Source organism: Cervus elaphus, chromosome 22, assembly GCF_910594005.1.
Source record: "Cervus elaphus chromosome 22, mCerEla1.1, whole genome shotgun sequence".
Lineage (NCBI taxonomy): Eukaryota > Metazoa > Chordata > Mammalia > Artiodactyla > Cervidae > Cervus > Cervus elaphus.
This window is the reverse complement of record NC_057836.1, coordinates 12,719,106-12,745,680: the sequence shown is the minus strand read 5'-3', so window position 1 is coordinate 12,745,680 and position 26,575 is coordinate 12,719,106. Positions and strand designations below refer to the sequence as shown.

The 26,575-nt window shown below is 40.5% G+C and overlaps 1 protein-coding gene across 2 annotated transcripts in view; it reads right to left on the bottom strand.

Annotated features, from left to right (window-relative positions):
- Positions 1–1,021: 1,021 nt before the first annotated feature.
- KDM5A (lysine demethylase 5A) overlaps positions 1,022–26,575 on the bottom strand; it is a 67,685-nt gene continuing 42,131 nt past the window's right edge. Inside the window, exons 21-29 of one of the 2 annotated variants that reach the window (XM_043882677.1) lie at positions 24,381–24,560; positions 23,016–23,177; positions 20,835–21,386; positions 20,320–20,463; positions 14,653–14,812; positions 13,578–13,798; positions 11,707–12,117; positions 7,424–7,545; positions 5,225–5,349 (exon numbers count right to left, since the gene is read on the bottom strand). In XM_043882677.1, the coding sequence (XP_043738612.1) occupies positions 7,471–7,545; positions 11,707–12,117; positions 13,578–13,798; positions 14,653–14,812; positions 20,320–20,463; positions 20,835–21,386; positions 23,016–23,177; positions 24,381–24,560 (1,905 nt within the window). In that variant the 3' untranslated portion in view covers positions 5,225–5,349; positions 7,424–7,470. Of the gene's footprint in view, positions 5,350–7,423; positions 7,546–11,706; positions 12,118–13,577; positions 13,799–14,652; positions 14,813–20,319; positions 20,464–20,834; positions 21,387–23,015; positions 23,178–24,380; positions 24,561–26,575 lie in introns of both variants that reach the window. The other variant, XM_043882676.1, reaches the window with a different exon arrangement.

The following is a 26,575-nucleotide window of genomic DNA, read 5'->3' as shown; positions in this document are numbered from 1 at the left end:
TAATAAGATCATACATCCTGGCTCCAGGGATGATGTGAGAGAAAATTCTCATCTAGTAAAGAATTTTCATGGGACTTTATTGTATGGAAATATGAAACCTTTCTCCCTACTAAAAGCCCAGAGTAAAAACATACTTTAAAAAGCAAATAGGCAAGAAGAGTCAAATCCCCAAATCACTTAGTCACAGAATGCAGTCCTTGCATGGGTTCTCTTGTGCCCCTGGGTCCCTGTATCACATGAGACTTCCCAGTGAAAGATTAAGTATCCCATGAAGAGGTTCTGGGTCTTCAGCACACTTGTATCAACCACAATGCCAAGGCCCCACGAAAAATGTGGTCTGAACTGGGAGGACTCTACACCTCTTTTTAAATGTCAGACTTACAAAGATTCATATGTCTGTTGTCTTTCTTGGCAAAATTCTTTTCCAAGTTGAGATAACTAGACTTGCCTTCTTGCCACTAATTCTACTCCCCAACACATATATACAGTGACACACTTCAAGTCCAATTTCACTGCAAGCAGAACCTTTTTCATCAATGATTGGCCCCTTGAACCTATGTGACCTGGTAACTTTGGCAAAGTGAAAACAAGCACTATTCTCTGAAGTAAATTTGCAGTTTGAACTAGTTTTAAGTACGAGGAGGCCAAAGGGAAAAGGGCCTATTTCTTCATTTTCCCTGCTATGACTGGCTGGCTGCAAAGGGGTACCTGGCTCAAGAATCAGCAGTGGGGAAATGTCTGCTGGTCATCACTGGAAACAAAGTTGAAATCTGCAGGAATCACTTCTACTTCACACTTTCTGAAGACAACTATTCTCAGCAATGTAACAGGCTAATCACACCACTGGTGAAGTTATTTGAGACCAGTTCTTTATTTTAGAGACAGCAAATGCACATTAGAAACTGTTCTGCAGCAGGTTAAAAGTGGCTCTCAGGTCATCAATACGATAACCAAAATCTAGCTTGGCTTGGTTACCCTTGAGAGTTGCCACCAACGTGAATGACAGAGCAGGGGGCCTGAGTTCACACACAAAGCTTTATTTTTTTAGATGTAATGCAAATAACCGTATCTAATATTTTTTTCCAGAAAACAAAAATAAATGCAAAACATGCTCAGAAAACAAGAAATCAAGTTGTACTTTTCATAAGGCACCACCAAAAACCCTGGTAAATTAGAGTCCATATTATATTTAAGTGTCTCACTAACAGGTAAATAAATATGTAAGGGGATAGTCAATAGGTCTTGAGGTTTACAAAAGACATTCCTGTTTGGACATCTTGGAGTATTGCAAGAGTAAGACTGAGCAGGGTGTGGCTGTGAACACCTGTCACATCCTTTTCCAGTGCACGTCATTCGGTCGTTGCATAGTGGTGACTGGATACGGTCCAGGCTGAGAGAAGACGCCAACCCGAGATACACTAATATCCACTTCCCTTCTCCTGCGGTAAATGCTAACTGCCACGGCACACCCATATCCAAAGTAAAGATAAGCTTTGATTATTTGGGAAAAAAAAAAAAAGTGGGGAATTTCAAAAGGCAAAAGCAAACCAAATGCCTGTTTTTAAAAATTTATACTACTGCAAAAGCAACTTTTTACAGACACATGAAGCTAGTTCATATGTAAACCTTTACTGAACCCTGCTACGTGTGGGACTTCACCTTCGTTTTTCCACAATTTTCAAGTTCCACTTCAACTTTCCACCTTCTCCTTCGAGTGGCTCATGCATCCTTTGAAAGAAGGGCTTTCGCAGTTTTCCCTCACCCTGCCACGTAAAAGCACTGGCTGGTTCTCACATAAACGTACTACAGATTCCAGGTATCGACCAGTAGGGAGTTTCTCCTACAGCTACGGAACTGCATCAGAATTTAAAAATTAAGAAAAACAAACATTATTTCTCAGACACATGTTGAAGATAAAGGTAAAGAAAAGCACAGGTGAAATTGTTCCTGGCTCACGGGTCAGCCCTCACTGGCGTTTTGATCATTAAAGTACGTCATGGGCAACCACAGGTTTCACGTTTGACATTTCAATTATCCAAAGCAGGACATGCAGCTGCTGTCACTCCACGAAGCCCACGTCTGAGTCACAGAGAGCTGGGGACTGGCCGCCTGGCAAGGTCCTGGCCCGGTGCCTCCATGTGGCTCTGCTGTGGTCACTGCAGGCAGTGAGGCCACCACCAGCCAGAGGGGCCACGGGAGAGCTGTGGACCTACTCTTGGCCTACCGATGTTCATCTTCCCTTCTATAACCTTCGCCAAAATGCTTTATGGTGAACATAGTGAGAAATGCCTTTGAAAGAATTATTACAACAAGAAAGTTAAAGTATCAGTGGGGAAGAATTGGGACTTGGAGGAGACAGGAAGGGTGAAGAAACATTTTAAATCAAATTTTAATTTGACATGCTACACCACTGCAGAATGGGTTTAAGCTGTAACTATGTAACTTCCTCTAAGTGAAGTTTTATACTAGAGTATCAGCATTTCTTTAAACAGACGAATCTTAGTCCACTAATTGCAAAATTACACATTTTATGTATTTTTCTTCTTCTTTAAACTAATTTCACTCATCTGTTCTCAGCCTCAGTCTAAATGGTCAAAAGTGAGAGTAAATCCCTGTGACTTTCAAATTAATACAGAAAATCCCACAGTATCAATTAAAGGATATAGTTAGGCTTCAAAATGTCTGAAGATGAACAGGAACTATTCATGGTTGGGAGATTGCCTTGCAACTTTCTCAGGTCAAACATGCAGGCAAATGCCGTATTGTGGACGTAAATCATTTCCTAAACAGCCCTCTCTCCCCATCTAACACTCTCCAAGAAGCAGAGCCCCTGAGCCATCTTTCTTAGCATCCTCATGTCCCTCTGCTGACAGGTGAAGGGAAAAGAAGGTATTTTAAAGTGTGTTCCAGGCAGCCATCACTGAAGACTGCAATCAATTTTTAACCCACAAGTGTCTGAAGGCTTTTACAGAGAAGACAAAAAGGCAAAAAAAAAAAAAAAATTGTGCTTTCTTTTATAATATAACCGGATGAAATTCTTAACTAAGTAATAATACCTTTATGTACATTAGCAAAATGAAAACTTATGAAAATAGTTACCTTGCAATTTCCACTGAAAATCATACATACACTTGAGATGAAACATTAAGACCCATGCACATCAACACTGATGAACTTCTTAACACTCAAGATTTTATGATACCAGGGGAAGAGGGACAAAAAGACTGGTAATACGAACTACAGAGAAACCACGTCCAGAAACTGGATTTTACAGGAAAGGGTTTTTTTTAGGAAGAGGTCTTTTGAGTTAAATCTCATACCCACTCAAACTGTGACTCGACAGTACATTTCGCTTCTAGTTACTAGAAGACATTTTAAAAAGGGAGGACGAGAGTTTTAGCTGTTCTCTGGGCCCATCTTTCTCCCCCCTTCTTTAAAAGGAAAACTGATGAATTTATAAGCCAAACCACACATTTTCAACTCAAAATAAAGGGACACAGGATGGTGAAGACGAAACACCGTTTTTAGCTTGTTTGGTGGGTCTTTTTTGTCCTTAAAAAAAAAAAAAAAAAAAAAAGAGTCCCCTTCTAGTAAGAGCTTACCTAACACCTCCACGAGGACAGAACACGGCAGGAAGGAGGACGACACAGCACCGTCATTTCAAACTTCCACAAACAGAACAGAACAGAACCAAACAGAACCACCATTGCAGATACAGCACGATCAGGATTCCCCACAGACAGGGACGAGTCCCAACACACAAAGGAAACAGAATTATCTATTTGGACAAAAACAAGATGGACGATCTGGTTAGGTGAGGCTGGAGATGGAAGTGCTAACTCCTTGTACTACAAGGAAGGAGTGGGACTCCTTTATAAAAAGCAAGAAGAGAAAGCAAGCCCCCAAATGGATTTCTGATGCTGAGACTCCGTCACAAGCTGCTGGTAACGGTAAATATATATATATTTATATATTCATATATGTATATTAAAAAAGGAAAAATAATCTATTTATAGAACAGTCAGTAGTCAGAGACATTTAGAAAAAAGTAAAAACAAGTCCTTTTTTCTTTTTTTAAAAATGGGTTTACTAAAACAACTTCGTCACCAGAGGTACTCTATGCCCAACTCCTTGGAGGAAGCCATGGGGCTGCGGGGCAGCGCCCGTGGCCGGCCTCAGTCAGCAACTGCCAGTCCTGGAACCAGACAGAGGGGCAGGGCTGCAAGGCAAAAAGCTGTTTTGCTGGTTTTGCTGGTGGCCATGCCTGAAGCCTGGTGGCACCTGGTTCACTTGTCAAGGTTTCCCCGAAAAGCATGCATCGCTGGCTCAGTGAAACATTCTGACTCATTGTCTCTGCTACTGCAGAAGCCTGGATCCACGTACCTGCTCTTTTCTAAATGCAGACCCAAGGCAACAAGACTTCTCAAAGCCAAAAAAGGCTGCCTGCCTTTAAAATAAAACCTCTCTTCTTCCCAGAATCCAATCTAGTCAGATTTCTGAACTGGATGCTACTCTCCTCCTTAGGAAGATGGGGTGATCTGCCCCTCACTTGGGGTTTTCCTCTTGGTACACACAAGCACACGGAGCGGAGGTCTACAGGCCGGGCTCCCCTCCCATGGCCTCTAATAGGACTACGTTCGTCCTGGTCCTCTCCGAGCTGGACCTGCCAGGCGTCAAATGCAGGTCAGAATGGAAGGAAGCTGGTCCTCTGACTCCTCCCACTGCCCTAACTAAGGAGATCCAAGCAGTCAGCACCTCCCAACAGTGCTGGCCGCGAACCTCTAACTAGTATCGACTGGCCCTAAAACACACCCTTACAAGCCCCATGAGCACACCAACGCAACGATGCCAACCTGCCACCCTAGAGCTCCAGTGTCTGGCCTTAATGTGACAAAGGACCTCAGAGGAGACATGAACTGAAACCCCAGCTGCTGGACCAAGGCAGACACCCTCGGCACACGAGTGCAGACAGAGAACGCCGGTCCCATGTCCATGCGCAGAGGAAGTCGGCTGAGAGGACTTTCCCAGAAGGCCGTTCATCTTTGGAAGCAACATTCCGAGTGGACCTAAACCACTTTACTCGATGACTACGGTCTCAGTGTGGTCCGTTTTCCCCCGTGTCCCAAACCAACCCAGCGTCTGCTAACTGGTCTCTTTAAGGTCCTCCACTGGTAGCTTGTAGCTCATTATGAAGGAAGGGGGCGGTGCTGGCCCTGGGCTGTCTGGCCCCTGCTTCTTTGCACAGTTTGTACAGATGTAATCTTCACTTTCCGCCATTTCTGGAGAGACCCCCACACAAACTTGGTGAAACCACTCATCGCAGCCACCATCACACTGCACCCAGTCCACCTGTTGGAGACAAGATCGGGGATGTTTAGGTTACACATGCAGGAAGCCTGGGATACAAGCAAACCAAAGAGCTGCCTTGGCTTAAATGATAGCAAATAACGGGGATGCCCAGATAGACAATGACTTCTTATGGAGTTATTTTTTAAAGAAAGAAGCTGGGAAGTTAATCCCCCCGAATTATTTTTTTTCCGTAATGTGTCCAAAAATGAGGCCTCTTAGATACTCCATCACCTCATAAATACCTGGGGCTCCTTGCAAGGCAGAAACATGTTTGAGAAAATTTGACAAAAAAAGGAACTTCTAATAGAGCAGCCAAGTAGTTTTAGCTAATATTAACAACGTCTAGGCTCTAAGACAATGCAATTATCAATCAGGAAAGGCAGAGTACAACAATGTGAAGGCAATCCTGTGTATTAGCTTTATTTCAAAGAGATAAGCCAAAGTACTAAGAGCATTAAATACCTTTTTAGAAAAGCAGTCACATAGGCCACTTTTAAAACTAATATTTTTTATTCTTCTCTTCTTCCGTTACAAATACAACTCCCTATAAAAAGTTAGCAAATATCAGAGGTCAAATCTTACAAATTAACCAATTAAAACAGTCAAAGACACAGGTCAATAGATCACTCTGGGGTTTAAAATTAACGTCTGGGTAACTGACAGGTCAGTGGCAGAGGCCTGGCAAGCTGTGACCCTTCAGAGAGGATGGTAACTATAGGAGGCCAGAAAGGGACTATGGTTTGGTGGCGCTAAGCCTGGGGTAGACACTTAATGGTGAGGAGATCCTGGCTTTGCTATTTGGCAGGTGATTGGGGTGGTTTTTATGGCTATGCCATGGCAGATTAGAACTTTTAAGGGGCTTCTTTCTCTTCTCTACGCGAGATAAAAGCGGGCCATCTCACTAACAACGTCCGAAGTCATGCACAACAATGAACTTTTCTAGAAACCAGAGCAAAGTGAGGAGAATGAAGGGATCCACAAAGTACTCCACAGCACAGCTTGTGAGAAAGGACAGAAGGAAGGAGGAGTGGGCTAGGAAATGAGTTTCAGGGAAAGTGGGCAGTTCTCAAAATCAGTGTCCACAGGCTATAAAACTCATCAAGTATGACAGTCATGTTAGTAGTTTCCGGGTTTTTAATAAAGGGTGGGAGAAATCATTTGTCAAAATAACTTTTGCTTTAGTTGTTCTTAGAGTTCTAGCTCTCAAGGGGCCAATACTGTGTGGCATGAAGATTACTGAATTCACTCCGGAGTCCAGAGTTCTGATGTATGAGCTGAGGCAAGTCATTCAATCTCCCTAAGGCTCCACGTCTCCCTTTGAAAAACGGAGACCAAGTCTTGCTCACAGAATTATTTACAGCAAAGGGGTCCTCAACTTCCAGGATGTAATGTCTAATGACTGGAGGTGGAGCTGCTGTAATAACAACAGAAATAAAGTCTACAATAAATGTAATGTGCTTGAATCATCCTGAAACCGTCCACTGACTCCAGGCCGTGGAAAAACTGCCTTCCATGAAATCGGTGCCTGGTGTCAAAAAGGCTGGGGACCACTAATTTAGAGGATCAAATGAAGTAACGTTTGGCAAGGCACCTGGTCCCCAGGCTGGGACACTGGAGGCATTTCTAAAATCACAGTCTCCCAGCTCCACTCATCCTTCTTCACATGAAACATTCTGCAGATAAATGCCTGCAGCATGACTCATGCCGGAATCACCTGCTGTGTGTAGCTGAGGCCTAGCCCAAACCTACAGACTCAGAAGCACCTTGGGGTTCAAACCAGAAGTCTGTACTGTGATCAGCTCCCGGGTCATTCTCATATATTCTAAACTTGACCATCACATTCACTGTGCGATACTGCTTTCTGCAAGTTCAGAGTGACTTGTTTCCTCAAATGAATCTTGTTTTTGTTCTGTAATTGTTCGTGTGATATTTAGCTTCTGAAGTCTTAACTGGTCAAAGTGTTCCTATTGTGCAAACTGCACTGGAGGTATAGAAAATGGAGATAATAACTCCGGTGCAACAGATTAAAAAATAAAAGATAGCACAAGGAGGTAAAGATTTATAAAGTGCTAACCTGACAGTGGGTGAACACAGAGTCAGTGTCCGGCTGTGTGACGCTGGTCAAGGGAGCTGGGAGAATGAGCTGTGGTCCTCTGGGCTGCTCAGACTGGAGGTGCCGTCCCAGGTTATAAACACCTGAATCGACAGGGAACTAACTATTCTAACCAGTACAGTCCCCACAAGGTAAAAAAGACAATTTGTCATGATTTGCTGCCAAGAAAAGTTTCTTTTAAAATCAAATTCTGCACCCCACTCACTGGTTTCTGGTTTCCCAAAATCAAATCTACTGCTCTCTTTCAAATAAGGAAGATAGCATTTCCCCTTTTGAAATTTTGGCTAGAGGTCCATTCCTAAGCCCAGCTGCCCCACCATCCCAAAAGGCATAGTAACTTTTCCTGAGACTCGATCCCAGCCTATAGGTCAGACAACAATTTGGCCTAATAATGAGCAGGGAAAAAATGGCCCTCTCTATGAATATCTTTTGATCATGTTCATCGACTAACAATCAAAATTATACTTTTGTCTGGAACGCTAACTGAATCCACAGAGGATTCTGACAGACTGTGGCAGCCTGAACACTAGAGAACAAAGAACCTGGTTAACTGCATAGTAAGTCCTAACAGTCGTTTCCCCTTTCATTATTTCTAGGAAATGTACTTCTCAAATCAAAAAAAGCAGTTCCTGAAAAACTTCACAGCTATGAGATGTTCAACTATTAACCGATAAAGAGATTATCGGTTAAATGTGTGTTTAAAAGAGAAATATATTAAACAGAGAAAATTATGTTGGTTTGGCATTTCTTGATTTGCTAAATGGTTTCATATTTATGCTTAAGAAAAAATAAAATGTTTGGCATGTTGTATTTTCTTCAATTCTTGGTGTGTATTATTACACTGGGGAAAAAGAAAACGGATGATTTAGTGATACTCTTAATTACCCAACTGAACTCTATATTTTTGGCATTCAATCTCTTTTGCACCAAACTTTCTTGCTAAAGCCAGACATGAAAATTAAAACAATTTACCAAGTACAACATATGCTTAGAATCCCCATGTATGTTTTTTGGTGCTCTCATCTCTTCAGTCTGCCTGAGATTAACCGGTTTCCAAAGACACAGGAACTTCGGTGCTGAAAGTGACAGCTGGTCACCTTATAGTATCACCATAGTTTGTGTGTGTGAGACTCGCTCATTTAGGTAATCCAACCTTTGTTTATGCTAAAAGGAGATAAGAATGATAAAGGAACTGATAATGCAAATAGTTTTGCCTATATGATTCTCCACAAAAATCTTTTAAAATCAGAGTGGGTAATAAACAGTTAAAGTGAGAGATAGAAGTTTATAATCTCTATTTACTGTATTGGACACCTTAGGGAGGTGGTAATGGTAAGAAAAAAGCCCCAGAAAGAAGGTAAAAAAAGCTAAAGGGGGAAAAAGTCCATTTTCATAGTAAGATTAAATGTTTATTTTAATGCAGAAAAATATTCCTTATATACTGGCTTGAAAGAACTTGCTCCTTCAAGTTAACTTGTTTAACTCTTGGTACCGGTAAGACTGAATGAAAGTGGCAGGGTTCAGGGAGAAAAAGAATCTGAACCCGAAAACTAATCTTTTGATAACAGTTCATTATTTTTTTAAAAAAATTAATTTCAACTTAAAGTCAATTTGATAATGATGGAAGAGATAGTTTGGGCTTTTAAAACCTTTTACATCATTCTGATAATATTTTTCTTTTTTCTTTCTAAAACATCTTTGAAATAGAGGGTGGATACACTTAAGTAATCCTTCAAAGTTTTCTCAATCTGCACATTTTAGGTGAAAGTAATAGTAATTACTTGTTAGAAAAAATGTACATTTACCTAAATATGAATGAATCCTAGAAGTTGTGTTTTTTTGCTACATAGTATTTAAAGAACAGACTTCTTTTAAAAACATTCTTTTCTTGGCATTCTTTTGTAGTGAATATGTCATGCATTAATTTGTTTTCCTTAAAGAAACACTATACTTCAAATTGAGGAAGTTGTAAGATTATTTACAAAGTTTTTAAAGAAATACACAGGTAGTAAAATTGTGTCAGAAATAAACTTGGAGCACCACAAAAATTGCAAAACAGCAGTGATGAGCAAAATGTTTATAATTGAAATAATTCCCATTTGAAATTAAACACATTTAAGAAATAATGTTTCTTTTGTGTAGCTACTGACAGGGTGAGGCACACTTGCTCACCTGTGTGTTCAACAATCTTTTCTACTAATCTTCACAAAGTTCTGTAGTAATCTGTACAAATCTTTGTATATTTTAAACAGTAGACATTTTCTCTAAATATGTGGCTAAATTTCCTTTTGCTCCATCAAAATGGGGATGATAACTTTCCAGATTTTTTTTTTGGCCCTGCCACCCAGCTTGCAGGATCTTAGTTCTCCAACCAGGGATGGAACCTCGGCCCCCTGCAGTGGAAATGTGGAGTCCTAACCACTGGACCACCAGGAAATCCCTTTTCTAGATTTTTAAAAAGTATCTACAATGTTAGGAGCAAATCTTAGGGCTTATATATTGATCACATTATTTTAAATAAGTAAAGCAGGATGTGTTAATGTATCAATTTTATAGCAGAAGAGAGAAAACTGTCTGTAGTGTTATACGCTATAGAAAGAGAACAGAGACAGTAGATCAACTGAACTGTGTTTTAAATGCTAAGCAGAGAGAAGGGAGAGGGTATTAAGTGAAAAGGAGGGGAATAAAAAAAGAGGAAGGTTATGACGGATATAAACACTGTAGAAAGGATGATAGGTAAGCTAAAAAAGAAACACATCTTGCTGCCAATCCTACAACTGCCATAAAATTAGTTAAAGGAGAAAGAAAGGGGAGAAGGTTCTGCCAACACTAAGCTACTAATGTTTCAGGACCCAAAGAGAAATAAGGTAACCTTTCATAGCCTTTTTAATAAACAAATTCAGATGAGAATAAATTTAAATGAAAGATAAAAATACATACATAATGTATCTACTAAGATGCTTTAAAAATGTTTACAATATAGAAAAATGCTTATGAAATAAATAAAGCAAGATACCAAAGTGGACAGTATGACATGATATGAGACAAACCATACAGAAAAAGAACTGGAAGGAAGCATGCTAAAACATTCCCAGTTGTTGTTCTCGGAGAGCTGGACTACAGGGTATGTATTTTACTATATACTCATTTTCCAAAAGTGAGAAAACCTTTAATAATTTAAACACGTCATGTAGTTCTGGACTGTTTTTGTACTTGCATCTCAATTACTACAGGGGTGGGGATATTAGCAGAGCACCTGGTCTGGGAGGCAGGTTTCTTCTTGTGGTTTTGCCACTAACTAGCTCTATGACTTCGGTCACATCATTTATCCTCACTCAGTCCTGGTTACATCATTTGTAAAATGAAGAGGGTGGAGAAGGTGACCTCTTCAATCTCTAACAGTCTTTAACCGAGGAGGGAATAGTGATGCAACTGTTTTTATTCTGTTTATATATTCAAACTGAGGGGTTATTAAAATTCTAAAAACCAAGTGGCGTAAGGAGATAAAGTTAAAACCATGAACTTACTAATAATCTTGACGGGAACATCAAAAGAGATGCCTCCAGACACTTAACGAACTAGGATTTTTCATAAAGTCCATCCATTTTTCTCAGAAGTCTATAACATCAATATTGCCTTAAGAAAGATCATGTACTTAACTAATATTTAAAGTCTAGGGCTGACATTAAAAAAAAAAAAGATAGTACCTTTAAAGATCTTCATTATTTTCTGCAAGAGATTTTTAAAAGTCATGTTCTATTTAGGAGCATATACATAGGCCTGAGTGTGGCTAAGACACAGACCAAAGGGAAGATTTAACCCAAGTTTTACATCTTCACAACAAATCTCCAAGCAATTTACTCCTCGGGTCTTAGAACTCTGGCCCAGGACCTTTCAGGCCACCGTGGCTGACTGACAAGGTGCTTAGTCCTCCGAGGCACTCTACAGGGAGGGCACACAACTGCTCTGAGCCCTGCTGTGGCCTCACGTGGGGTGCACTGCTTCTGGGTACCACACAGCTTCACTCTGCTCATTTGGGAGGTTCGCTCTGTACACGAATTCTAAAACACATTTCTTCTATTAAAACTTCCTAACTGAAAAAAGTTCTAGAAACTGTATTAAACATGTGATGGTGCAAGGCCAAATCCTGGGATCAAAACAGACCATCACTACGTCACAGCCTCATGTGCCTGACTGCTGCTCCGTGTCCCCGCACACACTCGCTGGGACGCAGAGAGACTCACCTTGTCCTTGCAGGGCCTCTGGCAGTTCTGTGCAGCGCACACGGCGTTCTCATCGTCCGACTCCTCTGCTCCAGACCAGTCGTACTTGGAGGGAATGTCCAGCACCTTCTTCTCTCTCTTCTTCTCGGTGCTCTCTTTCACAAGTTCAACTTTGGCTGCGGCAGCCTTCTCCTTCTTTTTCTTCCTCTCTTCTTCTTTTGCTAGCTTCTTGGCCAGTTTGTTCAGCTCCTTTGATTTTTCTGCACTTAATTTTAACTTCTTCTTTTTAGGTTTATCCATTTTCTTTAGTTCCTTGGACTTCTGCTTTCCTTCACCAAAAAGCTGCTCTACTTTTTCTAGCTTCCGTTTCCGTTTCTTCTCTGAAGAGTCCTTTCCTTTTATTTTTAATGGTTTCTCTTCCATGCTGTCATCCTTCAAAAATATAAAAAGAGAAACAATTAAAAAGCAAGACATTCAAGAACAGTTTTATTCTCTTATATGAGGTATCATGGATATACAATTTCATAATGACAGGAAAAATATGAATTACCAAGGCTGTGGGGGGAGGGAAATGGGATTTATTATTTAACAGGTACTGTGGTTCTGTTTGGAGTAATTTAAAAGTTCTGGAAATGGACAGGGGTAACAGTTGTATAATATTATAAATGTGATTAAAACAATTGTGTATTTTAAAATAGTTAAAATAAAAAATTTTATATTGCATACATTATACAATAAATATTCTGATATTTTAAGAAGACAAACACAATATTCAAAGAAGATAACAGTAGAAAATAATGGCAAGCCCTGAATAAAATATCTGACTTATTTTTAGCTTATCAAAGGGGGGGAAAGGCCAAAAAATTGTCAGCGTATATTATACAGTCTGTAGCATCTGTCTGTAACTGAGACGAAAACATAGAAAACTCAACATACTAAATGTATGCTAAGTTATGCAGTAACTCTTTTGGTCTTTATTTACCAACATTAAAGTTCTGAACAAGGGGTGAGGTAGAAAACTAAATACTGAAAATCATAAGCTTGATAATTACTTAAGAAATAACACTTCCTAAGATTCTGCAGGTAGAGGATGAGATGATTAGACAGCATCACTGACTCAATGGACATGAATCTAACAAACTCCAGGCGACAATGGAGGACAGAGGACTGTGGTGTGCTGCAATCTATGAGGTCGCAAACAGTCGTACAACTTAGCGACAGAGCATAAGAATCTGCAAAATCATAAAGAACACTGGGTCACAAGTGTCTTAAATCCATCACACCTTGAATAAGACATTTAACTTTTCAAAACTTTGTGTTTCCTTATATATAAAATCAGATAAGACAGTGGGTATGAAGAAAAAGCTCTGACAACTGGAAGACACCATCTAAATCAGGCACCTTCAATGTGACTTCTTCCAAACCAAAGACAAACTACAGTGTGCCAGCATGACACTATACCTTCCATTTCACAGAAATAATCAGGGAAAATAAAGATGAAAAGAACAGAAATCAAATGCCAGAGTTAGAGCCTGGGTCCCTCTGCTTTTACTGCAAGTGTGACTTCAGGCAAGTTTCTGCATCTCTGACCCTTACCTTCTTCGTGGGTAGAAAGAGCTGAACACTTGTCGTGTCTGTCCCTTTCCCCTCCCGCTCAGGATTATAGTATCACAGATAAAAAAAAACATGGGTCAATTGTATAAAAATATATAAACTATGTAAAACCTCAATAAAGAAAACCATAAAGCAGAAATACTTCGGCTTGGTGAGAGAGCAGGGCAACTAGAGCACCATCCACCGGTCCTCCCCTTGTGGTGACCTGTGGAACCTCCACGGAACTGGGACATTCTAAGTGGTTTTAAACCACTGTGTAATAAGCTTCCAATCCATACCTCCATGATGTGCAGGAATCTATCTTCAGAGGGTGGGTGTGTGGCCTGCAAAATCCGCCATATGTGCTGAGTCTCATCCAGGGACACCTCCAGGAGATCTCCCACCATCATCAGCTCCTCCAGCTGAGCTTTAGCTCCTGGCGACAACTCTAGCACTGGAGGCTCCAAGCTCCGGGGCACCAAAGGGCTCTTCCGAGGCTGTTTCCGTGGGGTGCTAGAACCTTTCCCCCCAAACAGAAGACAGAACAAAACATGCAAACTACTGAAAAAAGTAATGCTTTAAAAGTAAATACTTAGAGGAACGGTCCCTCCTCCTCCAACACTTAGTTTAGATGTTTGGATTCACTGCATCAGTATGAAAGCAAAATTTTTAAAAAACACAGAGCAAAAAAGGCCTAGAATTCCAATGACACTCTAAAAAACTGGTTTAGAGTGAAAACACAGGTTCCATATTGTTTTTCTTGAGACTGGAGGGGAAAGGGAATGCTCTCTCCATTGTAGAAGATACCAAAAGATTAGACATATAACTGCCACGTATAAATAACCCATTACCTGCCTAATTAACAGTAATAACATGCTGTTCCATAAAATCCTGAATTTTACTATGAAGGCAGAGATATTCTCCATTTTCCAGAGGTCTGACCTAAAGCAGTCTGACTGATTTTCATGGGGACAAAGACTAGATAGTGAACACAATAGAAAAATTATTTACCAAGGGATGAAGAACTAATAAAGCTTTTCAAAACCAGAATGAGTATTCTTCAAAAGCAGCAAGTTCCTCAACAACTAATTATAAACAAATAGAGGATAAATAACGACTGATCAGGGGTTTGATAAAAGTGGGATCAGAAGGGGCTGGATGGACTCTAAAGGGCTTCCAATTAGGAGTGAACGATTCTACAGAAATTTTCAGGTTATGACCTAATGACAGAAAAATGCTACCAGAGACTAGATTTTCCAAAGTTGCATTTGTCAAGTTCTACTGCATTTCATGGTCAGGATTCATGCTTGAGGAGAGACTGCCAGTGTGGTGTCAGACTTCTTTTCCCCACACTGCTCCCCGGGGTGGTAATACCTTGAGGGCAGCTCTTAGAAGCGGACGAGTATGCGTGCTCTGCGCAGAAAGAGGGTGCTGTCCACATGTGCGTGACTACCTCCTCAGACTTGATGGGGATCTCTTCATCACAGAAGAGGTTGGGCTCCAGGCTGCTGGAGGACTTCACGCTGGCTGTGTCCTGAAGAAGCAGCCAAGGGGGTGCTGAGAATTAGGAACACTTAACTTGTCCCATGACAATTATCTAAGCACAGGCTTTTAATACAACAGTTGGGGGGGGGGGGGACCTTAAATATCTGGTATTAAATAGGAAAGAAAATGTCCACTGGGGAAAAAAACACTGATCACCACAGTGTCAAGCCAAAAGTAAAGCTCGAGAGCAATCCACAGAGATAATAAATCTACAAGAAAGCTATGATTTAAAGAATAACCTTTCTATAGTCTACAACACATAAAGACTCCTGTAGCCATGAGTTAAGAAACTCTGACCATTTAAGAAAAAATAAAATGGATTTAGGAGGGGAATAAATGTTCGGATGTGGTACCTTAAGAACACGGCTCATCCAATCCTCTCTAAAGGTTTTCAAATCCAGATGCTTACCAGTTGCTGCTTTTACTTACTAGCTAGCTGCCCTTACTTAAAAAGTCTGACTGACAGTGTTTAAGTTATAAATCCTGACAACTCCAAGCAGGTCTCAGAAGACTCGCCGCTGAAGTTAGGCTCTATAACCCACATGTACAGCTTTAACGGTCATAGTGCAATTAGGAATACAGAAATCTCAGGTATTTTAACTAGGAGAATTTAATTAACTGAACTGGCTAAATTATACACTGAAGGCTTGAAAAAGCAAAGAGAAACATCAAAGTAACACCAAGGTAACTACAAGAAAGAGCTGCCATCTCTAGGGCCTGAGGTAACAGAGAAAAGAAGGGGGGTTATTAAAAAAAAAAAAAAAAAAAGAAGGGGGGTTATTAGAACCAGAAAGCTGGAGGCCTGCAGAGCTGGGACCCAGACCTGTGAGGAGCAGGCACTGGCCTGTGTTCTGCTATCTCTAATAGAACACAATGTGGCTGGCTTCTGGGGTGCAAAAAAAAAACAACCAGAACTGGAACCAGCTGCCACTGCCAGGGGAAAAGACAACAAAAAACAAAACTCTAAAAATCAAACAAAAACAGAAAACAGTAAACAAAACAACAACAAAAAAACTGTAGTTCAATGATGGCAGGAATGGAGAATAAAACAGTAAGGATCAAGTCCCTTCTCACTGGGGCCTTTTAATGTTCTCTAATGCCCTCTGCTGGCAGAGAGAGGCTGCAGGCAAAGGATAAACATGCAGAGCATGGGTTGGCAAACAGCCTGTGGGCCAAACCCAGCTGGTGCCTGGTTCTTGTATGGAGTGTGAGCTAAGAACATTTTTAAATTTTTAAAGAGCTGTAAAAATAAACCAACAAGAATACATAACAGAGGCCACATATGGCTTGCAAAGCCTAAAAATAATCTACTCTACATCCCTATATAAAATCACTACACATATCGTATGTTAATATATACATGAGGTACTTTACAGGGAAAGTTTACCAAGCGCTGGGGTAAAGTCCCAGCCCCAGTACCACCAAGAAGAGGACACGGGGGAACTTAGAAGACCAGAGACAACAGCTAAGGACTAACGCAATAGCTGGCTGTAGGGTGCACGAGAGGAAGACGTACTGTCATCAGAGACTATGCTTAATTAAACAGGATACTTGCAAGGTTTCACAAAGAGACTCTGGAAGACAGTTACACTCACTGAGAATTTAGGAACAGCAGTTCACATAGGTCTTCTTTCCTGTTCTAGAGAATCTGAGTCCTAAAAAGCCACAGGCTAGAGAGTACTTTAGTACTCGCCTACTGCTGTCCCCAGGTACTTCACCTCACTGACTGGAACGGTCTTTTCTGACCTTGACTCCACTCATTTCATTGAAACTCAAGCAGGAAATTTTCTATTAAGCTTCTGAACTAGAAATGAAACTGATCAGAAAATTAATAATTGAAAGTAAAGATAGGTAAAAATAAATTTTAAAAAATTACTCCCCTGGGATGACATATGAAATATAATACATAAAAGATCAATTTAAATCCAACCATGTCAACAATTATGTTAACTATAAAAGAAATAAACACCCCCAATTAAAAGACAGATTGTAATACTGCCTAAAAACCCAGACTTAACCATATATTTTACAAATACATATATATGCAGACCGACATGCCAGAAGAATCCTACCACATGTGCTGTCTACAAAAGACGCCTTTCAAATATAAAGACAAGATAGGCTGATGGTAAAACAACTGATAAACAGCAAGCTAAAGCAAATTATACACAGAGTACATCATGAGAAATGCTGGGCTGGAAGAAGCACAAGCTGAAACCAAGATTGCCGGGAGAAATATCAACAACCTCAGATATGCAGATGAAACCACCCTTATGGCAGAAAGTGAAGATGAACTAAAAAGCCTCTTGATGAAAGTGAGAGAGAGTGAAAAAGTTGGCTTAAAGCTTAACATTCAGAAAACTAAGATCATGGCATCCGGTCCCATCACTTCATGGGAAATAGATGGGAAGACAGTGAAAACAGTGTCACTTTATTTTTCTGGGCTCCAAAATCACTGCAGACGGTGATTGCAGCCATGAAATTAAAAGACGCTTACTCCTTGGAAGGAAAGTTATGACCAACCTAGATAGCATATTAAAAGCAGAGACATTACTTTGCCAACAGAGGTCCGTCTGGTCAAGGCTATGGTTTTTCCAGTGGTCATGTATGGATGTGAGAGTTGCACTGTGAAGAAAGCTGAGAGCCGAAAAATTGATGCTTTTGAACTGTGGTGTTGAAGAAGACTCTTGAGAGTCCCTTGGACTGCAAGGAGATCCAACTAGTCCATCCTAAAGGAGATCAGTACTGGGTGTTCATTGGAAGGACTGATGCTGAAGCTGAAACTCCAGTACTTTGGCCACCTCATGCAAACAGCTGACTCATTGGAAAAGACCCTGATGCTGGGAGGGATTGGGGGCAGGAGGAGAAGGGGACGCCAGAGGATGAGATGGTTGGATGGCATCACCAACTCGATGGACATGGGTTTGAGTAGACTCTGGGAGTTGATGATGGACAGGGAGGCCTGGCGTGCTGCGATTCATGGGGTCACAAAGAGTCGGACACGACTGAGCGACTGAACTGAAAGCAAGTTACTTTTCCTAAGGGGAGAATTACCAGTCAGTTCCACTAATGGTAAATACACAGGAAGGAGGAATGGCTTCTCAGTGAGCAATATGTCTTCTAACACATCTGTCACTCCACCGTATCTGGTATCAGCAGGACTAAAGTCTGAGACAAAATCTACTCTATTTTCACCAAAGCTGAAGCCACCCAAGTATTAACAAGGGTAGAAAAGAAGAAAAATCAAAGAATCCAAGTGCTTAACTTGCCATTCTGTAAATTAAGCAATTCCTGGGATTAAAAAAGAACTTCCTAGGAGATAACAGCTACTTCTATTTTATACCCTCCTTTCTGATGTGTGATTCTACACATGTATGCATTTGGAAAATATAAACTGTACTATGGATGAACAGTCTAGTAAAGGTAAACAATATGCTTTAAAAGGAAATAATCATATGAACATCTGAAAAAAATGATATCCCAGACACAATCATACAAATCTGTAACAGACTCTCAGTCTTTGTTTCATTAAATGTATTATCTTCCCGACTAATGAGTTCTTGGAATTGCTGCTCAGATTATTTTCGTGGTGATCACATGCAAAATGAAGTAATCAAGCAATACAATGCACAAACCATCTGCTTTGAACATTTAAATGCTATGATAACTAAGATCAAATGACTGATTTTCATTTTCTAATTACCTACTCTTCTTCCTAAACCAGCAGGGACTCTTCATCTAGCAAAGGTATTAAATTTAAACTATTTTAAGGATAAATTCAGTCACAATCAGGGAAGATCATACAAAGTGAAAAATCACCAAGTCAACTGCAAATAAGTTGGCAAATTAAGATTTTCATTACACAGTAAGTGCTTTCTCTATAGGAAAATACTCAAGAGCACTTGAAAGTTTTTTAGTGCAAAATTTTAGAGCACTGAAATTTTTTTTAGTACAAAGATACCAATGTCAAGGTAAATCTGACCTTGAATTACCACAAGTCTTATCACCATTCTTCTCCTCTCCTAAAGTTGTCAATACACTGCTACCATTATAAAATCCATAATCTTATTTTCTACCCTGCCAACACCCCCTTCTAAGAGACTGTAAGTTAAGAGCCCATATACACTTTGCAAGCAAAGGACTACTCCATACAACCGTATCAAACCACCGTTCTGATCCCTAGCCCTGAAATCATGTAATACTTGCGATGTTTTATTTTCATAGGTTACTGATCTGCTTCCAAGCAAAGTCCATCATGTTGGACAATTCCAGAGTACTGGCTGATACCTAACATGCTAGAAAGACAACAACCCAGGTACTGAAGGTCTCTAAGCCAAAACTGCAAACAGGCAATTTTAGTATTAGCTAACTAACCTATACGTGCTATGGGAAGCATCCCCTTCCAGCTGCTCCTGGTCATTCTACCAGCTTCATACATACAGTCATTAACTTCACATAGCCACTAACTTCAAGGATAACAATGTGTTTCGAACCTCATTTTAAATGCTAATTCAAATTTCAACTTTTCTCAAGTCTTTAATTCATATAATTTTTTAAAAACTCCCTCATTAAAACATCCCCTGGATCCATTTTTATCTTGAGAAAAATATTTTTCAGGAGGTAATTTACAGGCATCTATGATGGATGGTTTACCTTTATATCCTGGGAGTTCTAATGCCGACAGTATTTGTCCTCTAACAGTGAGCTTACCTACCCGATGCATGCTGAAAAGGCAAAGGAAAAGAATGCACCCTAATTTTTTCACACACCAGACTATGAATTCCCTGGCTATAGGCATAGATGCTGAACATTATCTCCACAGAGAAGAATACAAAACACATCAACGGATTCACTGTGAGCTGGCAGGGTCTTTGTCCAGATCACGATGTTATCACCCGACAAAAGATGAACGTCTTGGGCCTGACACAAAACAACAGTAAATGGCTAAGAGGACCCAACACAGAACCTTGCTAAAACCTCCCCTTCATCCCAGTGTGCTGTCACTATCAAAACAATCATACTGAGGGCAAATCCTTTGTTATGTGACTGTAACTCCACAAATTCAAGTCATGGGCCCAAGTATAACGCATCCCTGAATATGACATTCTATCCAGCACCAACCAGATGAGAGATCAGAGAAAAAGACCCAAAGCACAGCTAGAACAGGATTCTTAAAACCTAACTATACAGACTTAAACAATCTAAAGGAAAGAACACCAAAATCAGCCATGAAACCTTTCAATATTAAACATACAATTTTTCCAGCCCTTCTCAGAAACATATATACAGGCATTTTAAAAACATGTCACCCTTTATTAAAAAATGTAGCTTCACCAAACTGTGTTTTTTGAAACACTGAAAAAATGCCATCACCATAAACTCAGGATAGATATGACAACTAGCTTTCTCTTCCACTTTCAGGCCTTAAACATCAGTGTTCAACAGCTTTTTAAACAAACCCAGTGATCAAACCCCCCCAGCCCATCCCTGCATTACCTTCATATCATAGCCATAGGTCTCCCGAATGTCTTCATCAGAATCTGTCTCTTCATCGTCATAGTCCGCTGTTTGTCGAGGGGAAGAAGACACACTGCTCGCCACCCGGTTGAAAGCAGACTGCTGGAAACTAGGCAAGTGTCCCTAAACAACGAGCAACCCAGAGATGAAGAGGGGCACTAAATACACACGAGTGTTAATGCATGCCTAAGTCCATCAAACTGTAATGAACTTGCAAAGTGGCTAACAGAGTTTAACAGTACAGATCAGTATCTGATTATAACGCCAAGGTCCACCTGAGTGCTATTTCCAGGTAATATTTCACTAAAATGACCTAGTACAAACCCAAAGAAAATTCTATGGGAGTCTATGGAAAAGAAGAACTCATGCATAATCTAGTTGCTGGCAACTTACTGTTATTTTCCTAATACTGGTAAGAAACTTGATTTACTGCTTACACACTGACAGATATTACCCCATGAAACAGGGAAAAAAAGAAAAAATTCTCAACTTGCCTGCAAGTCTGGGTTGGCTGCGGCTTTCTGGAGTTCTGCACTGATGATCTTTTCAGTTTTCTCCCGAGCTGCCTGCTCCACCATCCGCTGGCTCAACACGGACAGCTTGGCCAGGGCAGAGGACAGCTCATCTGTGGCCAGGGCTTGCCGGGCCCTGTCCTGCCAGCTCATGGCACGTTCCGTCAAACACTGAAGGGCCTCCCCCTCAGGCAGCCGCACTGGCAACTTCTGAAGGGACACCAGGAGGGACAGAATCGTCTCCAGCCGCGGCCTTCGAGACCGCATGCAGAGAGGACAAAGGAATTTTACTTCCTTAGCCTGCCAGCTGGACCCCTTCTTCTGGGAACTTGACTTAGGAAGAGGAACACAGCTGTTGTGAAACCAGTCTTTGCAGAGCTCACACTGGAGCATAAACCCACTTGCTGTCTTGCGGCAAATGCAAAACTTGACGTCCTCTATGCGGTCCACCATGCTCATCTTGGCAAGGTTGGCTGCCCTGAGGGAATGCATGGCTTCCAGCTCCTTCTGCTCCCGCTCTTTGAAAACTGCCACCTGCGTACAATAAACATTTAACTGAAGGGAGTTGCTGCTAAATGCTCCCAAAATACCAAATCTTCAAGGGTAGGGAACATCTCCACATTGCAGATTCATGTTGACAAAGTACTATCTTTTTTTTTGGCCACACCTTATAGTATGTGGGATTTTAGTTTCCCAACAAGGGATTGAACCCACAGCACCTCCATTGGAAGCGCAGAATCTTAACCACTGGACCACTAGGGAAATCCGAAGCACTGTCCTTAAAAAAAAAAAAAAAAAATATCCATCATTTCCTAAAATTTGGGGCAGCCTGACAGTTTCTATGCAAATACTCCTCATCTGTGAGATAAGCAAATTGCTGTCATATATGACAATGTCCAGCAGTCGAGTAGTTAATTCTTTCATAAGGGGCAGGAGAAAAACAGCATGCCTTGTGATCAAGCCACCTTGGTATCAGGCCTGGCTCTTGTACTTAACAAGACTCCTGATCCAGGATACAGGTTTTCTGAATCTCAGTTTTCCAAAAAAATGAGACTACTAGTAACCTCAATTTGCTGTTTTAAGGATTAAATACGATAACATGTGACAGTGCCTAACTTGACACCTGGCACAAGATAAACATTTCATCAGTACTGACTCCCTACCTCCTTGTAATTCCTTCTCTGGAGGAAGTTCAATACAAATCAATTTTATTTCTTTCTTGGAATTTCCAGTTTATGGAGAAGAGTAGCAGAGGCTGATGACTAATTATAGTAAGGTTTACGTAACTCATTTCAAAAAAATATATAAAAACAAAACTTAATTATCATGAATATAGTCAGGGCATTTTCTTTTTAAACTCTGGTAGCTTTGAAACAATTCTGAGGCAATTTCCAATGCTATTTGTCTGACAAGACTGACTCACCAGGCAGGCTAACAAGAAATTATTTCCATCAGCCTCAAAACAGGATCATTTGCAGGCAGGAACGGCCATATGAAGTCACTTAGTGAATGCAAATATTACATATTGCCCAAGCTCATTTTTATTTTCTACTTCCTCAGGCTCCTTGTAATCATAACATATCCCTCCTACTCTACAATAAAACCCATAATTTTAATTATCGACAAACACTTTTTTGCATACTCACTATATTACTGAATGCTACCGAGAGAGGCAGAGACTGCAAACAGCAGCTGCAGTCAGTCAGCTGGTACCATTCCTTTGAAGAGCACAACAGCATTAAGCACCATTAAACACTCTAAAATCCTAGCCTGGTAATCCCATTACTAAGAGTCAAGTGTAGGAAAACAATCTGAAAAAAGGAAAAGGCTAAGTCCACTTTCCGGTTATCTGTAATACTGAACACAGAGTAACAACAAAAATGATCAGTATCAGAAATGTGTTTAGTAAATTATGGACAGTCTGATGGACTACTGGACAACTATTAAAACAACAATAAAGAGAGAGATGGTAAGGGCAATTTTAGGGACAGAGAACAGTTTTTATACACTTTTGACTCTAAATATTAAAAAGGTGTGAAATATGTACAACCATGAAGTCAAAGATAAACTATACAAAAATAAAAAGTCAGGAACATAAAAATGATTGCTTCACAGAACGCTGCATTCACCAAGCAAATTCAAGATGCACTCTATAACTCTTACCACTGTGGCTGTATCCCTGGTTTCCTCCAGTCCCTCCTCCAGATCACTCAGAGGCTCAAGGTCCAGATCCTTTTCTTTCTCCTTTTCTATCAGTTCTTTTACTTTTTTCCTTCTATTTTTTCCACTCCCATAAATACCAATGTCAGTCCGGGGACTAAGCACCTACAAAAATAAAACCAAACATTCAGCTCTGGTTTTAAAAAATCTCAAAACTGAAAATAAAAGTAACCATTTATTGACCACTCACATGTCCCAGACATATTTTTTACAAACTTCACATGCATTATCGAACTCAAACCTCCCAACAAGCCTCTGAAGCAGGTGGTATTATCTTCACAAACAAGGGGAACAGGTTCAAAAAGGCAACAAGTTGCCCACAGACACAGGGTTAACACCAGGAATTGGTCTTCAAACATGAAACGATTCCAAAGTCTATGCTCTTAACTATGTTCAAACTGTTGAACATGAAAAGGGTAATGAGCATTTGAATTTGTGCTTCTCATTATTTACAACCACCAAGACACGGAAGCAACCTAAGTGTCCACTGACAAGAGGAATGGATACAGATGTGGTGCATATATACAATGGAATACTACTCAGCTGCAAAAAAAAGAATGAAATAATGCCATTTGCAGCAATATAGATGGACCAAGAGATGATTATACTAAGTGAAGTCAGAACAACAAATATCATATGACACCACTTCCATGTGGAATCTAAAAAAAGAAATACTTATGAACTTATTTATAAAACAGAAACAGCTTCACAGACATAGAAAACAAACATGGTTACCAAAGGGAAAAGGTAGGGAGAGGGATAAATTAGAAGTTTGTTAAAAAAAATAAATAAATAAATAAATAAAATTTAAAAAAGAAGTTTGTGGTTAACAGACACACAATACCTATATAAAAAATAGATAAACAAGGCCCTACTGTATAGCACAGGGAACTATATTCAATACTTTGTAATAACCTATAATGGAAAAGAATCTGAAAAAGAAAATGTATAACTGAACCACTTTGCTGTACATGAGAAACTAATACAACATTGTAAATCAACTGTACTTCAAGGTAAAAAAAAAATTTGTTTTTAAAATTTGTGCTTCTGAGAATAAGATGATCTTTCGGTAATAGAGGCCACGATAACAACAGAGATAAGATGCAGGCTGACACAGTGTAAGGTGAACTGGAAGTAAGTCTGTTCAAGGTTCCAGATTACTAGCCAATATCTGATACTACCCAGTAGGAATGAACTTGTATAACCACGACCAGATAAACTGACAACAACCCTCACCTTAAGTAATGAATCACCTACTTCTGGGGAGGGCACTGAAGGGCACATACATAAAAATAAACCACTCCTCACCTGTAGCAGTGTGTGGCTGGAATTCTTCTTGAGAAAGGTCCTCCCTGTCCGTTCTCTCCAGGCCCGAGCTGCTGCCACTTGAGACTCCACCTGGGGCAGTGCATCCAGACGCACGGGGATAGGACGGCCTTTAGCAGATAAGCTCTCCAGCTGCTCCAAGTAAGCATAATTGCTGCCACTCTGGGAAACAGAAGTACAGCCTTACATAATCTGTGATCTCTCATAGAGTCTGGCAATACACTGTTGGTAGATCTTATAAAGAGTTTAGTGCTAACTTCTTCCATTAACGATTAGTCTTTAAACCTAATTGTATCTCTTAAAAGTCTTCCAATGTCCTTTAAAAAATGTTTGTATAAATTCATGTCAAAGGTTTTTAAAAATGAATTAACAAGGGACCCAATAAGATGTAAAAACTAGTTCAAAGGACAATCTAAAAACAAATGTATAAATGCAATTACGAATGAGGAAAAGTGAAATTGAAGTTGCTCAGTTGTGTACAACTCTTTGTGACCCCATGGACCTGTAGGCTACCAGGCTCCCCCGTCCATGAGATTTTCCAGGCAAGAGTACTGGAATGGGTTGCCATTTCCTTCTCCAGGGGATCTTCCTGACCCAGGGATCGAACCCAGGTCTCCCACATTGTAGGCAGACACTTTATTGTCTGAATCACCAAGGAAGTCAGGAATGAGAAAAGGAATTTGCTAATTGATGAAAACAGACATTTGATATCATCCAGGTCAGTGGAATCACCTTTTCTACAGTGTGGAGAATCATTTGTTTCTTACAAATTTAACTGCTTTCCCACAGACTAATTCATTCATATTACTATCATTTTTAAATAATTGACAGTTGTAAAATAACATGGTCGAAGAAAGTCTAAGGCACAGTTCCAGTTCAGTCGCTCACTCCTGTCTGACTCTTTGCGACCCCATGAACCACAGCACCCCAGGCCTCCCTGTCCATCACCAACTCCCGGAGTTCACCCAAACCCATGTCCATTGAGTCGGTGATGCCATCCAACAAACTTACCTTCTGTCATCCCTTTATCCTCCTGCCCTCAATCGTTCCCAGCATCAGGGTCTTTTCAAATGAGTCAGCTCTTCTCATTAGGTGGCCAAAGTATTGGAGTTTCAGCTTCAACAATCAGTCCTTCCAATGAACATCCAGGACTGATCTCCTTTAGGATGGATTGGTTGGATCTCCTTGCAGTCCAAGGGACTCTCAAGAGTCTTCTCCAACACCACAGTTCAAAAGCATCAATTCTTCGGTGTTCATCTTTCTTTATAGTCCAACTCTCACATCCATACATGACTACTGGAAAAACCATAGCCTTGACTAGATGGACCTTTGTTGGCAAAGTAATGTCTCTGCTTTTTAATACGCTGTCCAGGTTGGTCATAGCTTTCCTTCCAAGGAGCAAGCATCTTTTAATTTCATGGCAGCAGTCACCATCTGCAGTGATTTTGGAGTCCCCAAAAATAAAGTCAGCCACTGTTCCCACTGTTTCCCCATCTATTTGCCATGAAGTGATGGGACCGGATGCCATGATCTTAGTTTTCTGAATGTTGAGCTTTAAGCCAACTTTGTCACTCTCCTCTTTCACCTTCATCAAGGGGCTTTTTAGTTCTTCTTCACTTTCTGCCATAAGGGTGGTGTCATCTGCACATCTGAGGTTATTGATATTTCTCCTGGCAATCTTGATTCCAGCTTGTGCTTCCTCCAGCCCAGCATTTCTCATGATGTACTCTGCATATAAGTTAAATGAGCAGGGTGACAATAAACAGCCTTGACATACTCCTTTTCCTATTTGGAACCAGTCTGTTGTTCCATGTTGTTCTAACTATTGCTTCCTGACCTGCACAGGTTTCTCAAGAGGCAGGTCAGATGGTCTGGTATTCCCATCTCTTGAAGAATTTCCCACAGTTTATTGTGATCCACACAGTCAAAGGCTTTGGCACAGTCAATGAAGCAGAAATAGATGTTTTTCTGGAACTCTCTTGCTTTTTCAATGATCCAGCGGATGTTGGCAATTTGATCTCTTGTTCCTCTGCCTTTTCTAAAATCAGCTTGAACATCTGGAAGTTCACGGTTCACGTATTGCTGAAGCCTGGCTTGGAGAATTTTGAGCATTACTTTACTAGCGTGTGAGATGAGTGCAACTGTGTGGTAGTTTGAGCATTCTTTGGCACTGCCTT